The 16,214-nt window shown below is 43.2% G+C and overlaps 1 protein-coding gene across 1 annotated transcript in view; it reads right to left on the bottom strand.

Annotated features, from left to right (window-relative positions):
* Positions 1 to 9,257: 9,257 nt before the first annotated feature.
* The window catches only part of LOC144751963 (nicotinamide N-methyltransferase-like), a 78,851-nt gene continuing 71,894 nt past the window's right edge, over positions 9,258 to 16,214 (bottom strand). The window contains exon 4 of the mRNA XM_078639925.1: positions 9,258 to 9,957. Coding sequence (XP_078496051.1) covers positions 9,522 to 9,957 — 436 coding nt within the window. The 3' untranslated portion in view covers positions 9,258 to 9,521. The remainder of the gene's footprint in view (positions 9,958 to 16,214) is intronic.

The raw sequence follows: 16,214 nt of genomic DNA, 5'->3' as shown, positions 1-16,214 counted from the left end.
TCCACGGTGGTGCATGGTTTTGGCCCAGCCATACTCCAAATCTTGCTTTAATGAAAATCTGTTTGCTTTTCAATGACCATGCCTTGTCAAGATATTGCTGAATAATCTTTTTTGAGTAGCCATTTATTATGGAACATGCATGTTTTCTTTTGACTAGGATGGCCTTGTCAGTTATAAATGATAGGTAATCAGTTGTATTGTTAACAACTTTCTTAAATGATTCCTGGGTTATTGTGGAGTCCCAGATCTCCTTAAGCTCAAATTCGTCCAGAGCTGCGTCCAGAAATTTCCTGGCAGATGATTTGTTATTTCCTTTAATTTCTTTCCACAGTAACTGGAACATTAATTATCTTGGTCATTTTTCACTCTATTCAAACTTTGATTACAAGGCCCTTTCGTACGTAGAGCTGATTGTTCAAACCAAATTCCAGCCTAATCTGAGCTTGCAATGTATTGTTAGGAAGATGGAAAAGAGATCTAAAAGTTTTGAGATAGCATTGTTGATGGTGACAGCGTCTTTTCCATTTAGGGCCTCACTGCCATATGTTAAAGAGGGTAACAATTTTGCAGATATCACCTTAAGGAGAGTTCGGCATGTTTGGTCACTAGTTGGTTTTTGGATGGTCCTAAATGTAGCTGTTAAAGCATTAGCTTTCCTATTGATATTGATTTTCTGAGGGATAAAATGTCCATTGTCTTTGAATATGACAACGAGATAACTGTAGGTTTCTACTTTGTTCCTAGTGCTGCTTTCCCAAAAACCATTTGGAATTATGTTTCCGTCTCAAGTTTTCAGTAATGACCATAACTTTGGATTTTGTTTCGTTTATTACCATCCTATTTTCTATTGCGTACTCAAATGTGCGTTTCTAGGCTCACCTTTGTATTGCTTAGAAGAATAACATTTTCTGCATAGAGAAGATTTGATATGTGTTTGTTTGCAATCTTTGGTGGATAAGCATTTGTATCATTCAAGGCCTCCGTCAGTTCAGCTAAGAACAAGTTAAATAATAATGGAGCTAATACACACCCATGCTTTAGTCCGCCTGTCGTTCGTATTTCATTAGTGAGTGACCGCCCATCCCCGATGCGCACTCTGACCCAGGTGTGTAAGTGCAAGAGACGTATCAGGTGCAATAGGAAGGATGGAATCCCCTGAGTTCGTAGCCTTTACCAAGAGAGTTCGATTAGAACGGAGAGGGCTAAGATGTTAGTAGCTGTTCCTAGGCTTTTAATAAAACCAGTTTGGTTCGGTGGGAGAATGTTGCTGTCCTTCACCCAGTCAGATAAACTCGTCAACAAGATCCCTGCAAACAATTTTGCATCAATGTCCTGCAGGGTTATTAAACAGTAGTTCTCAGGGAGGGCCCAATCTCCCTTTTTAAAAATAGGGAATATTAGGGACCCTCTCCAAGATTCAGGTATATATCCCCTAACCGGACTCCTTCTTAAAAAACCTTGGAGAGATGTTCTGCCCATATAACTGGATCCTCCTTGTTCAGGGCAAAGGGGATACCATTAGGACGTGGAGCCCCATCTTTTTGTTTTTTTATTACCTTAAGTACTTGATCTTGAGTTATTTCAAGTCTGTTTTTTTAATCTGGATTAGAACTTTCCTTCCTTATATGGTTGATTTAATTTTTTATTAATCTACAATCCAGGTTCAAATGGTGCGCCAGAAAGTTCACCCATTCGGTCTCAGTTAATACTGAAGCTACTACAACTTTATCTGTTCTTATTAAGTTGTTTATCATCTTATAGAACTTCCTTGAATTTCCTTGATTACAGGCATAACACATTTTGGTCCATAGATCATTCTTAGCTTCGGTTTTTTCATTCCAGATTAATTTCCTTACGTTTTGATTTAACTCCTTTAAGTTGGTTTGTGTTTCTTCTTTGTTAGGAAAGTTTATCAGTTCTTTCCTCAGTTTATTTCAAGTCTGTTTCATTTTCCGCAGAGTGTAGGTAAGGTTGATTTGTGTTTCTTTTTCTCCTGTTTGTGATTCGTATCTCTCCCTAACTTCAATACGTTTATCCTGTTGGTTAACTAACTTACATATCACTGATCAATTACTGATATAGAGTTTTTTTCCTGGAAGCATTCAATAATCAGTTTTTGTGCTGAAGCACTGATAAGACCTTTATTATTTGGTTTCCAGATTAATTTCCAATAGTTGATGGTTCCAACCTGACCTTGCATTGATAAGTACAATTGATGTTTTGTGTTGGTGAGTGTTGTACTAATTATTTGTTGGCAATGATCGCTCTCAGGGACCTTCTTTAGGTAATACGCGGTACAGTTGTTAAAGATGTTCAGCGATGCCATTGTATAATCAATTCGACATTAAGTATTTTGAGAATGACAGGACCATGCTGGAGGTAAATCAGTTGGAAATCTACCATTGAGTATTCTTAAACAAAATGCTTCCATATCCCTTACGAGGTTTAGGCGTGTTTTAATTTACCTGGGCTTGATTGTTGCGTCCATTGCTTGTGCAGGGATAAGCCATTGTTGATCTTGTGACTTTGTGTCGTCATCTCTTGTAAAGGGTACCAACAGGCTTAAGTTAAAGTCTCCTGAGAGTATAAAGTCCTCTACCATTTGCTCCAGTAAGTAGCTGGAAAAGGCAGCGCACATAGGGCCAGATGTAGGTAGGCGTTTACCGGGTGGTAACGTCCGAATTCGGCCGTTACCGACCGGTAAAAGCATTTTGACATGTAGGTCCCTGTATTTTACAGACTCGGTAAATTTACCGATAGGTAAATTTACCGAGTATGTAAAATACCGAGTCGGTATCATTACGGATTCCGGAAAATTGGTATGTAGGTGGGACTCTTCTGAGTCCCACAAGCAGTACAAAATCGGTATTTTACCATCAAATACTACTTGATGGTAAAATACCGATTCTGGTGTGCATGCACATGTGTGCATGCACACCTATGCCATATGACAGGCAGACCTGCCCTTAGGGCAGGTATGCCTGCCACATGGCACCCGAGCCTCTTTTGGGGGTGCCAGAGGGTGTCAAAGTGACACCCCCTGCACCCTTGTGACAGTCGGTATTTTCCGATGCGGTAAATACCGACCGGTAAATGCCCAATCAATCCTATGGGCTTCAAAGCCCATAGGAATGAATGGGCATTAACTGGTCGGTATTTACCGCATCGGAAAATACCGACTGTTTCCGATTCGGTAATTGCACATCTGCATTTACCTACATCTCGGTACTTTTATTTTACCACCTCTGAAATACTGAGTCGGTATGATGCGGTATTTAAGAGGTGGTAAAATAAAATTTACCTACATCTGGCCCTTAGTCTTTCTTTAGTTAAACGTGGTAGGGATATAAATGTTGACCAGCTTTAGGGATTTTTCTTGTTCATGCCTCTTGTATTTTAACATTACCGTTTGAATGTCACAGTTGTTTGAGACCAATTGCATATGTTCTGCTTTTAAATCAATTGATATAAATATTGCTAGGCCACCACAAGGGTGTCCATAGTTGTTCTGCCTGATCGCAGGTTCAAAGTATCTTTTGTATCCATGCATGATAAATGGAACCATTGCCCAAGTCTCTTGGAGTAATATTATCTGATAGCGCTTAAATAATTGAGTTGTATTATCCAGTTTTTTGCCTACTCCATTTATGTTCCACGAGCAGATTGTTATTGTTTCCTTATTGTTACCTACATTTTTTGTTGTTATTTTGTGGGTTTTTTCTGTCGTTGGTTATCATTTACATGTAAGGCCATTGTAATCCATTTCTCGTTCATCCCGTTGTGCTTCTCTGTCATTTTGACACCCAGTGGATTTGCGACATCTATATCTAGTTTCTGTAATTTTCTTTTCAGTACAGAGAAGGTTGGTGCACCCTTTTATTCTTTTCCATTAGTTAACAATTTTTCTGTTTTTATCAATGGTGTAGGATATTCCTTTGGCGCAACTTTGCTAAGTTGAGTGTCTCTATTCCCCAAATACGAAATGTTTCTTTTTCTTTCATAATTTGTTCCACAGCCGATGGGGATGTTATTGTTATTACTGTTAGTGGCAGTGAGCCTTCGGGATTTTGTAAGAACCCAACGCATTCAATGTCTTTAGTTGAGACATTAGCTAAAGATGGAACAGAGTTAAATAGGCACAAGAGGTTGCCTCTATTTTAGATGTCTTGTTGCCCCCTGGGCTCATATACTGGTTTAAAAATTAGTTGTTCCGTCCTTTGAATTAACAGGTCCCTTCCGGTGCACTTCTTTGGAACTTGATGGACTATATTTATACAACGTTTGTTCGTACCGCTTCTTACTATAACTAGATGATCCAGTTTTTTCGGTTGGATTATGTCTTCTATTTGGTCTATTACCTCTGGTTGGTTACCTAATTTGTAGTTGGAGGAATCATGATGGGTCGATAGTTATGTTAGGCTCAATTGTGTGTTTGGATCTTTATTAAGATCTCGCAGACTTGATTGTCGTACCGTGATGCCACTGTTTGATAGACCTACATCCCTTTTATCTACCTTAATTGTAGTTATTTGTGAGCTTAAAGAACTCGTCAGTTGGTCGCCCTTTGTTTGTATTCCTCTTAGGGTATCCTTCTTTGCCCTGTTTTCCACATAGCCAATTCCAGGATTATCATGAGGGGGCTCCTTTGCTATAAACTTTTTCCATACTTCAGAAGGATCATCGGGTATGAGATCAGCTGTATCGTTTAAGGTCACTTAATCCATTTGGATTTTACTTTTCAGTTCTTGCTAAAGGTTTTTCCAGTTTTTGCAAAAATATCAAAATACTGAATGTTTGTTGTGATGGTTGATATTGGCAGGTCAATCTGGGTTTTCTGTTCCAAGTGTTTCTTCCGCGAGTAGTTTTCCTTTAAGATTCTAATTTAGTTTTGTTCCTTTGAGTGGGTCTGACTCTATTAGTTCCTGCGCCTTAGCTTCATTTCTTGCCTTGCGCAGTTTTTTCCTATTCCTTTTTGTCATTATAAATGGTGATGTCAGGGCCACTTCCTTATCTTCTTGTTCACCCTTTCGTTCTTCTACAGATTGATCTGATGGTTTACCCTCTACTGGTTTACTGATGACCTGGAGATTATTTAGGATTATTGGAGGGCATGATCGATCATTTGCATGTAAATCACTTTGAGTGGTTTGATCATACGTCTTAGTGAGTTTACTTTCAAATGTTAAACATGTGCCTTCTTTATTATTTAGTTTCCTGTTTCTATTCAGTTGGAGGTTTTCCTTGACATCTTCCAATATAGTACTGATAACTTCAGGTACTGTTGTATGTTTGTTAATTATTGGCACACAAGAACATTCTACATAGGTGGTTGATGGGTCTAGTTCTCAAATAATTAAGTTCAGCTAATTTGTGATCTATTCCTGCAACCGCATTTGCCATTGTTCCCAGTATTTGAATTTGCATATCCATTTTATTAGACTGAAAGGTCAATGCTTCAAGAGTAAGGGATGAAGTTTGATAAAAGATATCCCAAATGGAGCCCAGGTCCTGATTTTTTATTGTTTTAGTGTTTTTATCCCATTGAGGTTTCTGTTTGTTGGTGAGGGCATCTTTTTGATAGCTGCTGTCTACACTATCAGATTGTGCCAATGCGATTCCTTTCTTAAGTTATTTCCTGGGAATTGTATTAATTCTTCACCCAAGCTTAATGTTTTGGGTTGCGTATCTAGGTTACTAGACAATAGTTTGGGTGATTTATTTCTCTGTGAGGTTAGATCCGTACAATGATAGTTATCTCTGACAAAGGGAGGGCATATCCTTTTTTCCAAAGTTGGCTTTCGTCGAATGGATCATCTAAGTTTGCACTCTTATCTCCTGCTATATTCTGGTTATCAACTACCAGAACCCAGCTTTGAACAGTATTTATCCTTATTTCAACTTGTACCTCTATAGGTAACCTAATTGGCGTTCTTGCAATTCCGGTTGCATGTTCATTTCTTCAAGTGACATCTCACTTTTTGCAGGTTTAACAATATTTTCTAAGTTTAGATATTTTTGACAAGGTGATGTTATACTTAGTAACTCATGGCCACTAATTTGAGTAAATGTTTGATCCATCATATTTGGCTCGAAGACCACATTATTTGTTTTCTACTCAAGAGCTTCATCTTCATCTTGATTTTGCCCAAATTTTCCGGTCATTACACTCAGTAAATGGCTTGATTGATGCCTGTAAGTTTCTTACTTCTGGGTCGCTTTGTATTGACATCATGATCCCCGTCGGGTACTTTAGAAAATCAAATTTATGTGGGACTTTAAAGGATTTTTCTAACATCCTTGCTATTGGAGATATGAGTGTCTGATTTCGAATCTTTGGGTTGAGCTTTAGCTTTTCTTAAAACACTTGGTACTTGAGATTTTCAGGACCTTCATTGCCCTTTCCTTTCATGAGCGCATTTTTTGTGCGTTTACAAGATCAAAATAAAGTATCCACTGAGGGTTTTCCGCGGATCCTAGTAGGTAGCACCCTGCCAACTCAGTACACTCAACACTCAATATGTACGCCCTAAGCAGCTTGTGCCCAGGGGTACTCCTTGAACACCTTCACTGACTTGAGGAATGTGAATGCATTTTTTAAGGGCTTCAAAGTAATCCAAGAACAAACGTGAACCCCAATCGTATCTCCAAGTTGTCGGGGAACCAAATCACCAAGATTTATCAGGTTTTATCAGAGGGTGTGGCTAGGTCCTCTCCCACACTTCTCTCACCTCACCTGTAAAGAACTCCCACTGGAACCAGAACCAGCTATGCAGACTCTTCCTCTCTCTCACGTTCTGCACCACCTCCATCTGGGTGTGCCACCGGAGATCCGGAGCCTTTCCACCCCTCCGCCTCTCTGCTCACTGCTCCAAAGCTCGTGGCCCCCGCCACAGCAGCAGCCTTGGCCCCTAAGGGTCTCCGGACTCCGGGCCGGGTGCGGAACAACAGCAGCAATGGCGGCAGGCAGCAGCACAGGAATCGGCTGCAGTAGGGACGGTAGCAGTGGCAATCATCTCTAATCGTCTCTAATACCTTCTTGTACATAAACAAACCTTTAAAAAATTTCAATGTTGTCACTTTCATGTGGGCTGCATGAAGCAGCACACATGAAAGTGACAGAATGGCATTTTAGGATAGTTTATGTGCAGGAAGGGAAATCTTCCTACACATAAAGCATTCTTCCCCTGCTTGCAGGCACCCCTGCACTATGGTGCAAGGGTGTCTGCATTATTGGCAATTTGCTAAACTTAGTGCCATCGCAGGAGTAAATGCAAGGCTGTAACACATGCTTGTTAATATGGTGCAGCCTTGCTTTTCAGAATGGCGGAGCACAGTGTTAAGCCAAGGGGGCTAACTCTGCAAATATCCCCCTCAGTGCACAGGAAGAAAGTTAATAACATTCACTCAAAGTATACATGAATAGAGTAAAAAAATAAAAACTTCTGTATGACTCTGTTTGTATGTAAAAGTGAGATAATATGTAAATTAAAATAAAAAAATAGGAGGAAACCAAAACCACATTTGCCACAAATGCCTGTCGAAGAGCATGATAAGGAGCTCCTAAAGGTACCACAGAATTTGCAACTTAAATAATGTATGTTAATTCTTTTTCACAGAGAGAGAAACATTGATTTCTTCCTGGAAACATATTGTGAAGGCATGCTGTCACCGTGTGGCCACTTTAAGGAATCACAGGTTTACCTACGTCATTTTACAGAGCGCCAATAAAGCATCCTATGATGGGATGCACTCTGAACTGGATTAGCAAACACTTCCTTAAGGCAAAAGAGACTCAGGGCATACACGAGAAACACCCAGGTGGTCTTCAAGGTCAAAAACAGATTACATTGATAACGAATTATTGATTGTTGGTTTGAACTAAAAAATGTGCAGTGGGCAATGCTAGAAGTTGTAGTCCCTGGAGCCAGAGGACTACAATGGAAAGAAAGAAAATACTGCCTCAGTGTAGTGGTCAAAGTATGACTTAAAACCCTGAAGGTATGATGCAATTGAGAACAACATTAAACTTATCCCTGAAAAGAGAGGTAATGTTTAAAATATGCCCCTGGAAAAACCAAAGGTGGTGATGGACGGAGCGTTGACAGTACAAACACTCACCCCCAATCAACAGATCTGGGTTTAATCCATCACCGTTCTTTAGCCAACTCTGCCACCCCAGGTCAGACATGGCCATATGCAAATCAGTCTGACCCTGTGCCTCATGGGAACAGTCCAGCCCGAACTGCCAAGCCATGTCTTCCCTGGACCGGAATCAAGCTTCCCAGGACCGGTTTCTGGCTTTCAGCCTTCATCAGCCTGGATATATTGACTCCAGTGGTGTGGAGAGCATGGGACTCACCTCTGAGCATACCCATCCCATTTGGGCTGACAAATGCAAAAACAACAATTGATGGACAGAATGCAGAACAATGTCATACATTCACCCCAATACAGAGATCTGGGCCTAAATCCATCGTTTTTGTGCACTCCACACCACCCCAGGTCAGACATGGCCATATGCAAATCAGCCTTGACCCTGTGCCTCATGGGAGCCGTCTTCAGCCCCGCTTGCTTGAATCTAGAGGTTAAGTGAGCAAGGGACTCACGTCTGAGCATACCCTGCCAACTTATGGCGGACAAAAGCGGTATTTCAGGCATCTTTTTGATACCCCTGCTCCCTTGAAATTGCATTCTCAATTTTCAATTCTCTAATTGAGAATCGTTAATTGAGAATGTCTTCTCATTCATTCCTATGTACCTCTAGGCCCATAGAAATGAATGGGCTGGTATTCCATAATTGCGACTCGCAATTAAGGAAGGTTTAGAAATCCCTATTTTTTAAGCGATTTAAGCTTTTGCGATTCCTTAAAAATCACAATTAAGAAATTGCAAAACCCAACATTTATGAATGTGGTTGTTAGTCTTTTGATTAAAGTTGTATATTTAAAAATAATGAATTTCAATGTGTAACACTGACTGAAGTAGAATAAACTAACCTCTTAATTTCCAAAATATATATAAAGAAAGCATGAGTGTTTGGTCAACCTTCCCAAATATTTTATTTTTAGATATGAAGTGGAATTAGTGGTGGACCTCTGAACATCTGAAACATTTATCCTGAAAACTGGGCACCAGTCCAGTCAGGCCTCTGGTTTAGAAGTATATTTGCCTGCCTGAGGATCCAGGTCCTTGGGTTTACAATTAAAAACAAAACACCAGAAATGAGAAGTTCTTGAACAGAAAGTCATGTCCAGGAGTTAGGATGTCATCATTATTTATTGATTATATTTATGCACCAACTCCTCACTAAGAATTGTACTCACTATTGTTACTCAACATTGCCCAGTGTTATGGACTACTTTTATGTTGTATCAACTTTTCGCTATAATAATCAAGAAATAATTATCATTTTAAGGAATATGTATAATAAGAAAATGGAAAAAAAAGTAATTTGATGCTCAGCTGAGCTTAATTTTTCATCATTTTGCACCTGGGCAGTTTACGTTTGATCTACTGTAGGATTACATTTCTCTTTCTTTGCGAGCCTTAAAAACAGCAAAATATTTAAAATCTGCTATATCGTACAAACTTTCTGTTTTCCGAGGATAAATGTATTCTTCCTCTATGACAAGACCAGCCCCCTTGAGAGCATCTTTCAGAATATCCTCATCCAAGCAGAAAACAGGAATCTTGAAGTCACCGCACATGAAAAATGTTGCGTAGAACTTTGTAACCATGATCAGAGTTCCTCCAGGCTTTACCAGTGTGCAGACATTTTTCAGAGCTTCACAGTAGCACTTCTTGTCTTGGACAAAGTGCTCCACACAGTGTGCCAGGAGCAGGCAGTCAGCCTGGGGGTGGGTGACGGGAGACAAAGGGTTAGAGCTCATGACGTCATATTTCAGGATTTTTTTGAATTTACGTTTTAACACCGGTTCCTTCTCAGTCCATGTTTCACTAAAACAAAGAAATAACACGTTGATTAATATGCTTTTAATTGTTGACTGACTCATATGTTGTAATGTGAAGACAGCCATCTTCATATCAGTTATGGAGAAATGTATACACATTTTCAAAATAGTTTGTGCTGTGCACTTTCTGTCTCACACTTCCCTGGAGCAATCAGTATCACTGCTTTATTAACTAGAAGTACATTCACATTCACATGTAATTGCATTTCTGCCTTCCCTGGATTCCTATTAAACATGCTGGTGTCAGTTTTGCTCTTTAGAGTTATTGGTTTGCTCGACATTCTGTACCTAGGAAAAGTTAAAAGATCCATCATTTGTAAATTGCTTCAATAAACCTTCACATCAACTCACATCCATTCTCCTCCAATGATTTCTAAGGCAATCCTCCTCAAATGTCTTCCACACAAAGGCTGCTGGCCACAAAACAACACTTTCACTAAAACATCAACATTGTATTTTATGGAGGAGTAGCTTCGCGCGCAACCAAGATGGCCGCGTGAGCAAAGGGCTCTCGAGACCCTCGTAACCTCCCGAATATATCCTGTCATTTATCCTGTTGGCAGTTGACGTCTTGGTGCGGATGAACCACCAGTGATCCTGAAACCGTTGCCGCCGTCCCGATCAGACCCCGGTGACCGGAGTTGTGGCGCTTAGACATTTGCGGCCTTAGTCTTCTGGATGCCCGGTGCCCGAGTTGACATGGTGCCCAGGACATAATTGAACAACAACGGCTTGTTGCAGGGCCGGTCCAGTTCAGTTTCACTTTCGTTTTTGACTATCACTGGGGTCTCGGGGCTTGTGACACCTCATTGACATTCACCCTATCGGCTCCCTTCTACTCTGGCGCACTGGTTGGCGGTCCCTCGGGTGGAACTTGTTCTTTCCTCCCTGCTTGGTCTGCTGTGTCTCCCCTTCCCTCGATATTGCCCAGGGGGGAAAAAACTTTTAGACAATATCACGACATGGCGGGCAAGCCTGATGGAGACAAGCAAAGGGTGAAGAATACCAGATGGGGCAGCTATACGCAAACCAATGTCATGGACCGGTATGCTCAGATTCGAGGGTTGCCCGGCGGGGCCAGTGGGTCGCTGGAGAGTGCGAAGGTTTCATCGACCCTGAAGGAGGAGCCGACGCTACAGGACGTGATGGCCGCCATTGATGGTATCCAATCTTCCCTCGGGAGCAGATGGAGACTCTTGCTCACAAGTTGGACATGGTGGCGATCGACGTGAATTTGATCCGGACGGATCTTACCAAAACCAATGAGAGGGTTAAATCGCTGGATATTAAAACATCGAGCCTTACGGACGATGTCGTTGAGTTGCAATCTACAGTCCGTAAGTTTGGGGCTTCTAACAACAAAGTGGTTTTTCGCCTGGAGGAGTTTGAAGGACGGGCCCAGCGGAAAAACGTTCGTATAATTGGTGTTCCGGAAAAGGCAGAAGAGCAAGCAGCAGACCTCTTTGTTGAGGACCTTATCACCAACCATTTGGCGCCTAAGGGATTGAGCAAGTTTTTCATGGTGGAGCGGGCTCATAGAATCCCGGGCGGAAAACCGAATGTGGGAGCCCCACCACGGCCTTGGTTAGCAAGGATTTAAAATTTTCGGGACAGAGATGCTATCCTGCAGGCCCCTCGTGCGGGAGGTGCTCTCAAGTTTGAAAACTCCTCCATTAGCTTCTACCCGGACTTCACGCAGATGGTACAGAAACAGCGACTCAGTTTTATGGGGGTCAAACGACGTCTTCGGGATATGGACATGAAATATGCCATGCTCTTTCCTGCCAAACTGAGGATTGAATATAACGAAAGAGTGTACTTTTTTGATAAGCCTGAAGTGGTGGCGGACTGGTTGGACACTCTGCCTTCCTGAAGGGATCCTGAGAGTAGGCGCCACCGGAATCTATGAAAGGACTTTTAATGTGATGATTCCGTATCCGATCTATTACTGTCAATACTCTTTTGCACGGGGGGTTGTGGGGATATCTTTGGGGTTTATTCCTCCTCAGCCTTACTTTTCGTAGTTTAGTTGGGTGTGAGGGCGACAGGCACCCTGCAAGTTGGGGTGGCTTTCTAGTCGTGCGCAGGGGTGCAGGGTTGGGGGTGTTGTAATGGGTTGTTTGGGGACCGGGGAATGGGTGGTGTGGCTGTTTTGTTTGTTGTTTCTGCAAGGTGCCACACTGTTGAACGACTTCATCGAGGCATTGGACTAAGCTCGTGGTTGGATCTTCTTTCTCTTTTATGATGGGGGTAGGGGATTGAGGTTGATCAGCTGGAATGGTAATGGGTTGGGGGACAAAATTAAGCTTGGGGTGGTGCTACAATTCCTGAAACGCCATTCACCTGATATTGTTCTTCTTCAGGAGACTCACTTGGTCGGGCATACATGTCAGGCTCTGAATAGAATGAGTTATATCGTCTGGTAGCGCATGCTGGGTTCTCCTCTGGCTCACGCGGAGTTGGGATCCTTGTTAAAACTGCTCTGCTGCTTGAGGTGGAATCCACTGTCATTGATGACAGAGGCCGCTATGTGGCGATTTCAGGTCGGTGGCAGGGTCATACTCTTACCGTGGTTTCTATTTATGTACCCCCTGGTTTGCAGTCGACTACTTTCTCTGAACTGGGGCGGGTGTTACTTGATCTCCCCGTTGGGCTTTTGATTCTGGGTGGGGACTTTAAGCGGTGGTTTCCGGAAGGCTTGATAGACATCCACCCAGGGACCTCAAAGGGACACATAGATGGCTGCCTGATTTCATTGATGCATTGGGTCTGGTAGATTGTTGGCGTCCACTCCATTCTACTCAGCGGCAATATACGTTTCACTCTGGAGCCCATAGTAGTCTCTCTAGGATTGATTATGTGTTAGTGCCGGCTGCACAGGCTTTTGGCATTAAAGAGGCCCGCCATATGGCTCGGGGGATCTCTGATCACTCCCCACTATGGCTCCGATTGGATTTATTCCCGAGTGCCGAGGGTCAGGTTGCCCCGATTAACCCTTGGTACCTTCGTAGCCCTAAAATTCGTACTGGTCTTGTGAAGGCGCTTGACCATTATTTCCTAGAGAATGAAGGCTCGGTTACTTCCTCAGTCTCCTTATGGGAGGCTTTTAAGACCGTCCTGAGGTGTCAGGCCCTTTCATTGATTTCTGGCGCCAAAAAACAGAAAGAGGACGAAGTGGTAAAGATAGAGACAGAAATACTGGATTTGGAATCGGCTTTGGAACAGGAGGTGACCCACTCAAAACTGCATGTTCTACAGCTGAAGCAGTTTGAATACAAGTCATTAGTGTTGGATGCGGCGAAGGCTCTTAGGCGGGAGCAACAGGTGCGTATATATGATGTTGGAGACAAGGCCGGCAAATTGATTGCTTGGTTGGATAGGAAAGATAGAGCAAGTCGTGTGGTGCCGGAGATTGGGACGGAGGAGGGGGCCTTGGTTACCGACCCGCGGGAGATAGTGGCGTGCTTCGCCACTCATCTTCGCACTGTGTACTCCTCTGTGTCCGACAGGCCGGAGGACGACTCTCGTTTACTGCTTCGGGATATCACCTTTCCAAGTCTCTCTGAGGACGATAAGGATTTAATGGACTCGGCAATTACGGCGGATGAAATAGCTTTGGCTCTGCGTTCCTTGCGTTCGGGTTAAGCAATGGGCCCAAACGGTTTGCCAATTGAGCTATATAAGCTTCGGCCCGACAGGATTGCCCTGTATTTGAGGGATATGTTTAAGGAATACCGCGATAGTGGGTTTCTCCCCCGAGATCAGCGTCCATCATAGTTGTTATACATAAGGAGGAGAAGCCTCGGAATAAATGTGCATCATACCGGCCGATTTCATTGTTGAACGCCGAGCCGAAAATTTTGGCTAAGGTGTTAGCTAATAGACTAATCAAGGTTATTGGTGATTTAGTTCATCCGGATCAATCCGGTTTTATCCCGCACCGGAATACTGCATTAAATCTTCGGCGGCTGCATGGTGTTATCGCTAGGGCGGGGACGCTGCGAGAGCCAAACATTTTTGCGTCTCTTGACACCACTATGGCGTTTGATACTGTGGAATGGCCGTATTTATGGGCAGTGTTAGCTAAATTCGGCTTCGGCTCTGAATTTATTGGCTGGGTACGGATTCTTTACGCCGACCCCCTCGCTCAGGTAGTGGTTAATGGCCGCGTTTCTGCAACGTTTGCCATTGGGCGTGGTACTCGACAGGGTTGTCCACTATCTCCCCTCTTGTTTGCGCTGGCACATGAGCCCCTAGCTGCATGGATCCGTTGGGGGCCGTCAATGAGAGGTATCTATTGGTCCCCGGAACACGACGATCATATCTCCTTGTATGCGGATGACATCCTATTGTATCTTACCTCCCCCAGAAAATCCCTGATAGTATTGTGTGACGTTTTGGTTTCTTTTGGTAAGAATTCTGGTTTTAACCATTAACTGGGCGAAATCCTCCCTTTATGTGCTCAGTGGTGATGCGCCGGTTTTGATGCGTGATTGTCCTATTCAGATCACACAGCAGGGGTTCAAATATCTTGGTATTTTTATTTCAATGAACCCCTTGATCCGGTATGAGAAAAACCTCCTTCCTCCTTTGGCGCGGTTGAGATGGGACATGGCGGGTTGGCGAAAGCTCCCGCTTTTCTTGCTCGGGCGTGCCGCCCTTTTTAAGATGATGTCCCTCCCTCGTTTTTTGTATGCCTTGCAAAATTCCCTAGATTTGGTTCCTGGTAGCTACTTCCGTGTTGTTGAGGGTCTACAGAGGAAGTTGCTGTGGGATGGTAGGCCCCGAATTACACTTGCCAAATTGACACTTCCCTGGTACGATGGGGGTATTGCTCTTCCCGATATCAAACGGTACTATTGGGCATCACAGTTAGGGGCTATCAACCATGGTACGTATTGCCCCGGGCCTCACCCAGGTTTCGATATGGATAGGTGGCTGCTCCCCGGAGGTAATTACTATAGGGCATTATATTATAAATCGGTAGTGGGATCTCTGACAGGGCCGACGCGGACGGCTGTGCGTGTTTGGCAGGTTGCCACTAGTGCATTAGGATGGAAAGATCGTTTGACCTTGGCTACCCCGCTATTTGGATCGGATCGGCTTGGCAAAATGTGGAATACGAAGGGGTTTGACAGGTGGAACCTCATTGGTATCTCCAGGGTGGGGGACCTCTGGGTTAAGGGCAGGTGAAGTCCTTTATGGCCCTGCAGGCCGAGTTCAAGCTGGGTGGTACGGAGTTCTTCCGCTACTCTCATATTCGTCATGCGCTCGATTCGGTCTTCCCTAAGGGGACGGAGATACCTGATTCTGCCCCGCTGGAGGATCGTGTTCTGAATGGGTATATACCGGATAGTACCATCTCTCTGGTGTGCAAAAAATTAATTAATCATAGAGCGGACCTTCTCTCACAACTGCGAGATCAGTGGACCAGTGATGGCCTTGAACTGACGAGGACCGGCAGTCAGCGATCTCCTCTCCAAAGGAGGTTGCGATTCCAGCCCGTCTTAGATTAGTACAACTTAAAATACTGCACAGAGTGTACGTCACGGGTCCTCGTTTGGTACAGATGGGTTTTTCGGAGGAGGGTCTGTGTAGGCGGGGTTGTGGCCAGCTGACAACGTTTCTGCACATCCTCTGGGAGTGTGGTCACATCACTGACTATTGGCGCAGGATTCACAGGGTACTTCAGGAGGTCACGGGTATTGCACTTGTACATGAAGCCAGGCGTTGTATTTTAAATGTTTGGGAGACCACTGACCATAATGTAGCCCAAACTCAGTGGGTGAACTTGGGAACAATGATTGCCAAACGCAATATTGCACAACTGTGGAGATCCCAACGGCCTCCTACTATTGAGTGTTGGATGAATGATATGGACTGGTGTATGATTAGGGAAAAGACTGTCTATGTAACTTGGAGTCGCCCCCAAAAGTGGCATAAGATCTGGGCACCCTGGAATCGTTATACAGAAGATATATGTATACCACCTGAAACAGTTATACTTGATCTCTCGCTTTCCCCCTGATTGAATATTATGTTAAATGTTTCATTTTATCTTCTTCCTCTCCTCCACCCCTCCCCAACTATTTTCGAGTTAAATGTCGCTTGTATCGATGATCCCTCATTGCACAGTCTATTTGCTTGTTGTAACTATCTGATACCTTGCTGTTTCCTTTGTTAATTTTCAATAAAAAGAAATATAACAAAAAAAACCATTGTATTTCATTTCCAACAGAAGTC

The sequence above is a fragment of the Lissotriton helveticus genome, chromosome 4_2 (assembly GCF_964261635.1).
Source record: "Lissotriton helveticus chromosome 4_2, aLisHel1.1, whole genome shotgun sequence".
NCBI classification, from domain to species: domain Eukaryota; kingdom Metazoa; phylum Chordata; class Amphibia; order Caudata; family Salamandridae; genus Lissotriton; species Lissotriton helveticus.
The sequence above is the reverse complement of the archived record's forward strand: the minus strand, read 5'-3'. Positions and strand labels throughout refer to the sequence as shown.